Source organism: Vipera ursinii (assembly GCF_947247035.1).
Source record: "Vipera ursinii genome assembly, chromosome: Z".
NCBI classification, from domain to species: domain Eukaryota; kingdom Metazoa; phylum Chordata; class Lepidosauria; order Squamata; family Viperidae; genus Vipera; species Vipera ursinii.
The window spans coordinates 99,531,284-99,543,927 of NC_139517.1; the positions used below are offsets into that span (position 1 = coordinate 99,531,284).

At 39.4% G+C, this 12,644-nt stretch overlaps 1 protein-coding gene across 1 annotated transcript in view; it reads right to left on the reverse strand.

Annotated features, from left to right (window-relative positions):
• Positions 1-12,644, reverse strand: part of DYNC1I1 (dynein cytoplasmic 1 intermediate chain 1) — a 215,334-nt gene that overhangs the window by 187,703 nt on the left and 14,987 nt on the right. The window contains exons 3-4 of the mRNA XM_083376361.1: positions 12,128-12,242; positions 10,622-10,712 (exon numbers count right to left, since the gene is read on the reverse strand). Coding sequence (XP_083232487.1) covers positions 10,622-10,712; positions 12,128-12,242 — 206 coding nt within the window. The remainder of the gene's footprint in view (positions 1-10,621; positions 10,713-12,127; positions 12,243-12,644) is intronic.

Below are 12,644 nucleotides of genomic sequence, written 5' to 3' on the forward strand. Positions count from 1 at the left end.
GGCTTAGAACATTATTAAATTTAGACACTGAGATAATAAACCATTATTAATGATTCAACAAATTACTTGAGGTTACTAAGGTTTCTTTAGCAAGATGTAGTTAAGCAACCATAAATTGGTGAGATATGTGAAATTTAGTTTTCGGATTGGTGATCCATGGGTCCTATCTGGAAATCAACAGGTCTTTAATCCTTTATTATTTCAAGAGCATTTTCAGTATTTTTGTCAAATACAATATTGTATATTATATCAGTTCACAGCCTGAATAAAATCTAATCTGACTAAGAAACAAATTGCAACCAGACAAGCTTAATATTGTTTAACAGCTCCCTTCTATAAACTGCTGACCTGCAGATCTAATTGACTTCAACAGCCAGAATTCCTCACTGAGGATTTTAGAAGCAAAAGACCAAAAGACAGCAAGATGTAAAAAATAATTTGGCACTGCAGGGCATCAAATATATATAAAATTTTATTAAGAATTAAGCTGGTCTTGTACAGGTAATAAATGAACCATATGTACACAGTTTCTAAAGCTATAGTAATTACTTGAGGAATATTAATTTGCAATATCATTCCAATAGTCATCACATTTGTTTTCAAAAAGCAACCAGAAAGTAACTAAACTGTCACTGCAAGGGAATGATTTAACTGAAGAAATACTGATTAAGTGTTTTTAATATGATGACTTTAAAGCAATGTAAAGACGACATGATGACATGGCAAAATAATTAATTAGAATAATTTCAGGGCTCAAATTAAAAGCGTGAAATATAACTTCATCATTTAAAGCATCATAAACATTAATCCCCATTAAGAAAATTAAAGCATCTCAGAAAGAGATGAGCAACTGAAATGTAGAAACTTTCTTGTGGCATTCAAGTTATAAGGAGAGTGCCATATATTTTCATACTCATGCATACAAATTACTTCTTTTTAAAAAAACACTTTGATATATGTAATAGATTTACAAATTAGGGATAAAACATAAAAGATTTGAAAATGCAAATTTGCAAAAGTGGATTTTGCCAACAATAAGCTGCTTTTAGCTGCTGAGCAAATGTGTATTCCTTTGAGGTTCTGGCTTCCAGGAGCCTTGCTAAAGCATCCATGTGGCTTTCTGTTATTCCATGTAGCATTTTTCATGTATATTTCTCTATGGGTATACAATAGAAAGAGTAAATTATTTATTTATTTATTTATTTATTTAGTTATATTTATAATTTATATAAATTATATCACTGATTTCCTTGGGACTAGTAGATGTCTCCACCTCTAAAAGAAAAGCAATCTAATTAAGGATTTCATGACTAGATCAATGTATGCTAGCCACTAATTACAATAGCTGCAACATATTACATTAATTAATACTAGTCAGTGCTAAAAGTTTGGTTGGTAAGGCACCCTAGATATCACCTTAGGGAAACAGGAAAACCCTTCCTCTCTGAACTACTCTATAGCATAACAAACTTGCTAATGAGAAGAACAGCACAGAGAATGGAATTCCACCCTTCCTTGAGGAATGAGAGTATCAGCATACTTAATGATGCCACAAACTCCACATGCAAAATGACTCATTAAGCTGAGGTCTCTGGCTTCTCCGAAACTAATTCCCTTTCTTGGGGCAAAGATAACAGAGAGGTAGAATCTAATCTAATTTAGCCAAGTATAAAGTGAGACAACTTTAACTGCTAAAAGTATACATTGCACAGTTGTATCTGATATCTGATGTGTCCTTACTGAGAATATTATGGGGTTTTACCCTACAGGTAGTCCTCGACTTAGGACCACAATTGAACCCAAAATTTCTGTTGCTAAGTGAGACTGTTGTTAAATGAGTTTTGCCTAGTTTTATAAGCTTTCTTGCCACCGTTGTTAATCACTGTAGTTGTTAACTTGGTAACATGGTTGGTAAGTGAATCTGGTTTCCCCATTGACTTTCTTTGCCAGAAGGTCACATAAGATGGTGACATGACCCCAGGATACTGCAATTGTCATAAATATGATTCAGTTGCCAAGTGTCTGAATTTTGATCAGGTGACCATGAGGATGCTGCAACAGTTGTGTGAACAGCAATCATAAGTCACTTTTTTCATGAGGTTGTAACTTCGAACACTCACTAAACAAATTGGCATAAGCCAAGGACTACCTGTAAGTGAAAACTGTAACACAAATTTATTGCTGTAAAATGTGGGGTGGGGAATGTTAATCTTTCAGATGTGTAATACCTATAGTTATACTTTCAGAAGAACCAGTTTTTTTCCTGGAAACAAATCAAAATAGTAATTAGCTATTACTGATTCAATATTTTTGATTACTAGAAGTATTATTTTTACAGTTGTCCTGCCTTAACAAGTACTTTTATTTATTCTGAATCTAGGGAACGTGATGAAAATCACAGAATACTGATTATGGAAAATATCTAGACAGTAGGAGAAATTGAAATCTTTTTTAATAATATTTTATTGGTTTTCCAGTTTTAAGTATTTAAAATGCAACGTGGTGGCGGGGTTAAACAATAATTCAATAACAAAATCTTTAGTACAAATCTCAGGTTACATAATCAAATATTTATTCTCTTTTTCCTTTAACATTTACTATCTCATATTCAAGCTAGTATATTTCTAATTATATCAACTCAATGAAAACATCATTATTACATTTATTGATACATTTTTAGCTTGTACATATTTTAATTAATCTTCATAAAACAATCCATGTCCTGTTGTTAATTTTTACATAATTTTTAATTTCTCATCAATATTCCAATTAACCTTTAATATCCATAATTTTCAAATTTTGGGTAACCAAGGTTTCCCTTATCTCGCTTCATAAAAAACTATAATATCCAAAATACACATTTTACCTATTTAAATGTAATCTTGTTCTATTTCCTAAAACTTTTCTATTTTCCACCATATTAAATCTTCTACTTAATAATAAAATATCCCCTTTTAATAGATCAAAACTCTGTGTGTGTCTGTGTGTGTGTGTGTGTGTGTGTGTGTGTGTGTGTGTGTGTGTATTGCCTGGGTTAGTCAATAAATCAAACATATTCCTGATAGTTAATTTTCATTTCCCTTTTAAATCTAATTTTTCAATATTAAACAAATCAAATCCTTATTTTCCACTAATGTCTATTTTGAATCTAATAACCTAAATTCCCCTTATTTCAGCATCTCCTTTTAACCCTTTAATTGACAATATAAAATCCCCTCTAATAAATCAAAATCCCAATTTTCAACCTTATTCTAGCTTTTTTCCATATCAATAACTTTTAGATCATTAAATAAATCTCCCTCCATTTTTATATGTGTTATTTGAATCAAAGGAGACCATTTGATTGCCAGTTTTCTGGAAGGACTGGCCTATTTGTATTAATTAAATTGTTGCCCTGTGATTCCAGTCCCCCATATTTGCTCTGGTATATTTGTCTTCAATTCAATCTGTTCTTCTTTCTGACATTTCTCCTGGTTTACATAGAAAGTCATTTCTATTTTCAATATTGTCACTTCCTTGTCTGAATTATCCATCAACTGTACTTGTTGGTCAATTGAGTCCTTAGCTTTTCCACTTCTTCTGCTGTCTTTTGCACTGTTGATTCTTTAGTTGCAATCCAAATTTGGCTTTGTGCATCTAAGCTGGCGTCTTGGTCTTTTATTTTAGGTCTCACTTTGCCACAAGCTTCAAGGATGGTTTCATGTATTGCTTTTAGCATGGAAAGGTTTTTTTTTGCTGGTCTTCATCCATCTCTTTCGCGTATTTGTAAACAGTCTTTCTAGTAAAAGTTGTTTATTAAACAAAAATCAGTAAGGGTTTGCATTCACCGTTTAGGTAGGCCAGTTTCACTGTTCTCTTACAGTTGAATAGTGCCAAGGTCAACACAGTCTTATCTAGGTCTAGGCTGTGAGCCAAGCCTCTTTTTAGGAAATAACAAATTGCCATACCAAGCTTCACCACAAGATGTCACTGGTACCATTTAAGGTTTTTTAAATCCCAAATTTTTCTGGGTTCTTTTCCAATTTTATTTCTTTTTTGCAGATAATAACAAGAATTTCCAGTAAGAATAGGACACTTTAGGGTCCCCAAGTTTCAAAGGCATATAAATCCAATTCAATTAATTCCCCTGGGTAGTTAGGCGCCACTATTCTTGGAGGGTGGGATAGAAATTCCCTTCCCTCTCTCCTCATAGGGGGATAATACTTCAAGAAGCTTTTACAGGAAAATAGTTAGGCTAGAGAGAAGATAAAATCTCACCCAGCTACATCCGCATTGCCTTCAGTGTGCTTGGTAGTAAGTTTGACTTCGGCTGTCAGCAGCTGAGTGATGGGCCATATTGTGATGGCCGATCTTTTTCCCGTTGGTTTGAAGAGCTGCCCTGGATCAAGCAGAAGGGCTGCTGCCCTTCCACGATCAAGCAGGGGTCCTCTCCTTGCTCGTCACCCTACAGGGCAACTTCTGACCCTTTCCAGGGTCCCCCAGTGGGATAATATTGGACGCTGGAGACAAAGCTCACCTCCATGCATCTGCCAAGGCCGCGATGGCAAACCGGAAGTCCAAGAAATTGAAATCTTGACTGCCATTTGACTGTTTACTCAGAAATAGAAAATAGCGAGCTGCATTGGCTTCCGGTTGCCTTCCGGGTGAGATTCAAGGTGCTGGTAATGACCTATAATTTTAATTTCAATTGGGGGCTTTTACTTTTTCAGGGACTGTTGTAATTTTTTTTAATCGTTTTTAACTTTTGTATTTCTTGTTTTAATTACCCTGTAAACCGCCCTGAGTCCTTCGGGAAAGGGCGGTATACAAATCTAATTAAATAAATAAAATAAATAAATATATCTTTGAATTTCATTATCTAAGTTTGCAAACTGAAATTATACCAACTCTGCCTAAATGTCTGTGTCTTTTATGAAGAAAGTTCTACAAGTGTTCTAAAACTGAATTAAAAAATGCATGTCAAGTATATATTAATTAAATCAAAGGTTATAAAAACAAAATATCATTTTCTATGACTGGATTATGATAGAGATAATTTGTATCTAGATTGCCCAAAAAGAATGTCTCAGAAGCACACTAGCCTCATGATATACATTTCCAACCCTATACAAAAGCAAAACAAAAAACCCAAGAAAAACCCAACTATCATACCCATATTGTCATTAAAGATTGTGTTGCATCGAATTGGTCAGGTGAAAACTTGAGTTTCAAACAGACCACAATAAATAAAAGTTTACGGAATCCAAAGTTAGATGGAAAATCTACAAGTCTCTTTTAAATGTAATGCAAGTCCAATTACAACCATATCCTCCTTACAAGTAATATCAGCTAACAGCCTTAATATTCCTACACTGCCCATTATCATTCTATCTCTATTCCTTTCATTGCCCCCACATCACAAGCCCAGCACCCTGGCATTCAATATGAAGGCCAAGTGGTCTTCCACTCCTGCTTGCAAACCTGCCCATTTATCTGAGGTGGCTTTCATTTGTGTAATCACAGAGAGGATAATGACATGTTAGTTTCTGCTACCACTTCTGATTTATCAAATAGCTCAATGACATTCTAGGGCAGAAGTGGAAAAAATTGTTTTGGACAGCACCACACTAAAGAAACAACTTATAGGGATCAATAGCAAAATGTTCTCTGTCAGGAATGGGAACTTAATGGCAATGTTATTTATACTTTATGGAAAGCCATAACCCTCAAAATGATGCCGAAGATCTGATGGAGGAGCACAGGACATTTTGATATAGCCTAAAAGGTATCTTGAGAAACACCTTGTAGAAAGGGGATGTAGGCAATGAATTCTTAATGTCACTGGAATATGGACAAGGAAATTTCAGTCCAGTTTTGAGAATAATTCAAAATAGTACAAGAGGCTTAAGGCATCCATTTTGGATCTTAAAAATTCCACATCTGCTAACTTCTCTATTAAGAAAAATAAGAGGATAATGCCAGTTTATACCTTAAGATAAGCCATAACCCACAATGCTATGACAAAAACTTAAGCTGCTCAAGACATGCTCTATAAGGCTCATAGGACTTCCCAATACACAAATTGTGGATTATGGTTCCCCGTCCCTATCATAGAGAAATAACTAGATAATGGTAGCCCCTAAAAAGAGGGTGAACAAGATCTACATGAAGAGTCTGGCTGCAGTTATGCAATCCACAACAAGTGCTCAAAAGTATTGTTGTTTTGTCTTCAGGTATTTGCTATATAAAAGACAAAATAGCAGAAATAATTTTTATACAAGCTTTTTAAAGAAAATTTGATTACCTGCCAATGTGTTACATTGTAGACCCTACATTGATTGGACAGCTATTCACCAGAGAACATCCCTAAAAAGCATTGGGTTTTTTTGATAACTCTTCAAAAGAAGACCATCCTCTGAATGGTTATGAGCCAGATTTGAGTGGCCTTTTCAAAGCAGCATGAGTATAACATTAACGTGCTGGCTCTTCAAGAAGAAGAGCAATATGAAAATAAAATTAATCATCACTATCGTGGATCTTTCCATAAACAAAAAATCTGCCCTGAAATATATCTGAAAAGAAGATAATCAGTGAAAGTTATGTATAACGGAAACCTGGCTGGGCCCAGAGGGTGGTGTTCCCCTGGTTGACCTCTGCCCGCCAGGTTTCCAGGTGCTGCACCAGCCTCGGGCTCATGGGAGGGGTGGGGGAGTGGCAGTTATCATCAGGGAATCCCTTAGCCCGCGAGAGACCACCGTCCCTCAGATGGTCGGGTGTGAGTCTCTCCTACTGAGATACGGCCCAGGGGCGCAGTTGGGCCTGCTGCTGGCGTACCTACCACCTAATCGTGCAGCGGTGGCCCTGCCCGAGCTACTCGATGCCCTCTCAGGGTTGGTGGTTGAATTCCCAAGACTCATGGTCTTGGGCGACTTTAATCTACCGTCCCTGGGAGGATCGTCCGAACTGGCTCGGGAGTTCATGGCTTCCATGGCGGCCATGGACCTGTCGCAAATAATTTCTGGACCGACTCATGAGAGAGGCCACACCCCAGACTTGGTGTTCTTGTCTGGACGGTGGCGTGATGATATCGGTGGGGATGCCACGACTGTTACGCCCCTGTCATGGACCGATCACCACCTCCTGCGGCTAGACTTCCCCCTTGCCACCCCCCACCGTGGGTGCACGGTGCCAGTCAGATGGTACCGCCCTAGGCACCTAATGGACCCTGATAAGTTCCAGGCAGCGCTTAGGGACACGCATGCACTCCCTGCTCACAGCTCGGCGGATGCCTTAGTGGAAGCCTGGGAAAAGGCAGCCACGGAGGCTCTGGACCGAGTTGTACCCTTGCGGCCTCTGACCCGGCGCAGATCCCAGCGAGCCCCATGGTTCACCGAGGAGCTCCGGGAGATGAAGCGTCGGAGACGGGGCCTAGAGAGCCGTTGGAGATCCAGCCGATCCGAATCCGACCGATTGCGTCTAAGAATCCTCACCAGGTCTTATCTCGCTGCGATAAGGGTGGCAAAATCCAACTATTTTTCCACCCTCATCGCGTCCGCAGATAATCGCCCGGCTGCCTTGTTCAGGGTGACTCGCTCCCTATTAAACCAAGAGGTGAGGGAGGAACCCTTGCAGGGTCGAGCCGAGGAATTCGGTCAATATCTGCTGGATAAAATTGCTCGGATTCGAACTGGCCTGGACTCCAACTGGGCTGAGATGGAAGAACAAGACATGGACAGTCTTATCGACGTCATCTGGGATGAATTTGATCCTGTAACTCCTAAGGAAGTGGACAGGATTATGAGAAGGTTGAGCTCCTCCACATGCTTACTGGACCCGTGCCCTTCCTGGCTGGCCTATGCAGCTCGAGAGGGGACACGTGGATGGTTCCTAGCGGTCATCTCTGCTTCTCTGAGTGAGGGTCACTTCCCCACCGCCTTGAAGGAGGCGGTGGTGAGACCTCTCCTCAAGAAGCCCACCTTGGACCCATCCTCTTTAAATAACTTTCGTCCAGTCTCCAATCTTCGCTTCCTTGTGAAGGTTGTTGAGAGCATGGTGGCGCACCAACTTCCTCAGATCCTGGATGAAGCGGTTTATCTAGACCCGTACCAATCGGGTTTCAGGCCGGGCTACAGCACGGAGACGGCATTGGTCGCTCTGATGAATGATCTCTGGAGAGCCCGGGACAGGGGCTATTCCTCTGTCCTAGTCTTATTAGACCTCTCGGCGGCTTTCGATACCATCGACCATGGTATCTTGCTGCGACGCCTCAGGGGACTGGGAGTGGGAGGCACGGTTCTGCGTTGGTTCTCCTCCTTTCTCCAGGGTCGCTCGCAGTCGGTGCTGACAGGGGGACAGAGGTTGACCCCGAGGCCTCTCGCTTGCGGAGTCCCTCAGGGGTCGGTCCTCTTGCCTCTCCTGTTCAACATCTACATGAAACCGCTGGGTGAGATCATTCGCAGTTTTGGAGTAGGGTTCCATCAGTATGCTGATGACACCCAGCTTTTTATCTCAACTCCAAACAATATCAGTGATGCCCTAGACGTGATGTCCCGCTGCCTGAAAGCGGTCCGGGAATGGATGGGGAGGAAAAGGCTTCAACTGAACCCGGACAAGACTGAATGGCTGTACGTTCCGGCAAACCAGGATATTCAGAATGTCCCATTGCTTAACATCGGGGACATGTTACTACCCCCTGTTGATAGGGCCCGCAACCTGGGTGTCCTCCTAGACTCGCAGCTCTCCCTAGAAGACCACATAGGAGCTGTGACCAAGGGGGCCTTCTCTCGGGTTCGACTAGTTCGCCAACTACGGCCTTATCTAGACCTGGATTCCTTACGTACAGTCACCCATGCCCTTGTGACCTCTCGCCTAGACTATTGTAACGCTCTCTACATGGGGCTGCCCTTGAGATCCACTCGGAAGCTTCAGCTGGTGCAAAGTGCAGCGGCACGGACACTCTTGGGAGCCTCCCGATACTCCCATATCACACCTCTCCTCCGTGCGCTGCACTGGCTTCCGGTTGCCTTCTGAGTGAAGTTCAAGGTGCTAACAGTGACATACAAAGCCCTACATGGCATGGGTCCGGACTACCTACGGGAGCACCTTCTGCCGATGTCAGCACCCCACTGTCCTGTGCGCTCCCACAGAGAGGGCCTCCTCAGGGTGCCACCGCTCAAGGAATGTCGGCTGGTGGCCCCCAGGGGGAGGGCATTCTCAGTGGGTGCGCCGGCCCTCTGGAACAGCTTACCAACCGAAATCCGGATGGCCCCCGACCTCCGTACCTTCCGTCGCGACTTAAAAACTTTCCTGTTCCAGCAGTCCGGCCTGGCATGATAGCGTTAATTGGGGTCCCAGTTTGTTTTCACTATTGTTTTTATTACTTTTATTGTTCATCTGTATACCTTCCTTCCTCTGTACACCGCCCCGAGTCCCTCGGGAGAAGGGCGGTTTATAAAAACTAATAAATAAATAAATAAATAAATAAATAAATAAAAACTAATTCTATAGTTATGTTTCAAAAGGTTTAATTTTGGGGAAATTTATTTCATCCTAGAAATCTCATGTCAAAGAACAAAAGCAGGACAATTTTTATTTTAAAATTAATAATTATAAGGCAATTTGTTAATAGCTGTATCAGTTAAAAGATATATGTGTACAAACGACATCTGTGTCAGAAAATACAGTGAATGAGTGCTGCTACTTTTTATTCCATATTTTTCTTAAAGCTGTTAAAACATAATGGATGAGAATATTGTTTTTCTAAAACCAAGAAGCATTCACGCATCATGCTAAGCCACAATATGGCTTGCTTGGTTTTGGCTTGGTTTTGTATAAATCCATGCAATGGTGGCTTCTTCAACAATCATAATTAAATAGCCAGCAGTCTTCATGCCCCAAGTCAATATCAAAATAGAGAGCTTCAATGAAAGGAAACTCCTCTGACAATCCTTCTAATACAGGATTTTTATTCTGCAACATGAATATCGCAAGTGGAGGAGGGAAGGCAAGACGGGGAACAAGTGATGAAATGTTTGCTATGACATGACATAAAAATGCAACTTACAGGTTGCCATTGACTTATGACCAGTTGCTTGATGACCATTTGAAATTGTAACAAACCTCTCCCCCAGTTCCAAATTTCCAACTGCCCACATGGGATCATGTAGCTGCATTCTGAGTGCTTGGCAACCGGCCTGCATTTATGATTTTTTTGCAGGGTGCTAAGGCCACATGACAATTTATGACAATTATGCCGAAAATGGGAATTTACTTCCAGTTTTTGCAAAACATTCCACAGTGAATAATGGGTTTAACAACTGCAACATTCCTTAAACAATCGCAGTGTTCATTTAATGACCACCACAAAAAGGTCATAAAAATGGGTCTAGTCAGATGACTCATTTTACAACCATCACAACTCATTACCATAATGGATAAGCTCCATTAATGTCCTATGTCTAGAACCATCTTATAGACTTGCATAGTGATATTAACAACCGTGAGTCATCGTTCTGATATAATTTAATTTTGCTGCCTATGCTATCTAAAACAGAGTATTCAGTCTCACACTACAGACATATATTTCCATAAAAAATATCCTCAAGGAAAGTAGACAGCACAGACAGTGAGAATTTCATCTTACCTTCCTATAGGTCCTAAGTCTCCCGAATCTTGACTTCCAGCTTCACTGGGCGTGCTCACTGATTTCGGAGAGGGAGACATAGGGGTTGGGACTAAATAATGAAAATAACAGGTATCCCATGTTAAAACATGCAATGATTGCATTGATGTAGAGCACCGTCAAGAAAATTATAAACCGGGATCCAAATAAAAAAATGCTTGCACATGCAAAAGGATTTTAAATGGTAAAACAGGAGGACAAAGGAAACAAATTAGTCAGTTCTAAATAAATTTTAGGGAGGTTTAAATTGGCCCATGTACTGTGTTAATATCAGCACCCAATTTTTTATATTAAAAAATTAAAAGTCAAGGTTGACTCCAGGTAAAACTGATTTTTCAGCATGGGCAGGCAGTTGGAAATTTTTTAAATAATTTTGTTTTACCAAAGTTAGGGCTTAATGTTTTTGTTGCTACTTAAAAATGAAATTATAATGGACAATTCTGAGCAAAAAAAAAAGCCTTGCAATTTTGAAATCTTGAAAACAAGAACAAGTATAATTAAGAAAGAAAAGATATTTTGGGCATTTATTTGAATATTTGTAAAACAGGATGGCTTCCTGGGTCGTTATGATCACTAATATTTATTAGTGTAATAGTACATAATTTTCTGCTCAAATTGGTTGTTTATGGTAAATAATTCCAGCAGAAGTGAATTCATAGTGAAGTGTTTTTTTCAAGCCTCCTTCAACATCTTTGGCATTTTTCTGCCAGCATAATAAAAATATTACTCCTTATCCTTTACAAAAATCTCAAATTTCCTGGGAGAAAACTAAGGGGATTCCAGAGGGACCACTATTGCTTTGTGATGTTATAATTCCCATTTCTGGCTTGTGGGGGGACAAGTAGTCATCCCCTCCCCACACCTCCAGTCAGCCCAGCAGATGTAAAATGCAATCAGCATTTATTAAAGTTCTCTTGCTTGACTCTGTATCTAAACAATTTATTTTAAATTATATATGTGTGTGTGTGTGTGTGTGTGTGTATGTATATGTATATGTATATGTGTATATGTGTGTATATGTATATGTATGTATATATATGTGTGTGTGTGTGTGTGTGTGTGTGAGGGGAAAATACTGAATAAAAATCCAAGTGAACCAACTAATAAAGTTGTTTTTGTTTTATAATTTATGTATGTGCATTTTATTATTGGGTTCAATAAGTAAATCTATCTTGAAAGTGGCAACTATTATAAATAACTCAAAACCTAGACCAAGAAGGATGGAACACAAGCTATTAATGGTGTAGCTGTGGCATATGAATGACAACTATGCTGTCATACTAAACTAACATTCAGCAAAGAAGATAATGAGAATTGCAGTCAACTAGCCATACAATCATGTATTACATGATGTATAATCCACATATATCTCATCACAGACACATCAAGACGATAAAAGCAAAGCATGCACTGATAATGCATGAATGTTACAGAAACTGAAAAATATTAATGGATCTACTAGAGTACCTAGAGGTGGTTCTGGGGAAATACCAATGCTTTGCAGTAAAGCTTCAGTTTCTCTTCTCTTGCGATCCAAGTCAGAATCTTCCGGGGGTGGTTCCTTCTTCTGCTGAGAATCTGCCTGAATTAACAATATTGAAGAATTATGCAGAGAATTAAAATAAGTAGAATGATTCACAGACATGTGGCAGCTTCTCTCCCAGGATAGGTAGCAGGTTAAGTGGTGGGATTTTCAACAAAACTGCAGAGTAAGTGAAAACGATGCTCATCCTAATTTCTACCTCAGTAACCATATATGGTTTTTAAAGGAAAAACAAGGCACTTTAATTGCATGTGTGCATACAGTGTACTGCAAAGAGAACAACAACCATTACTAAATTAATATCTTTTAATTTCCCATAAAACACATGTTTTGTATATGAATACCTTCAGCTTCTTTAAACTCTCAGAAGTAAATTTGGCCCCTTTTCCCTAACTTTCAACTGGCCTCTGAAAAAGTAAAAACATGGTGGACAATCTTGGC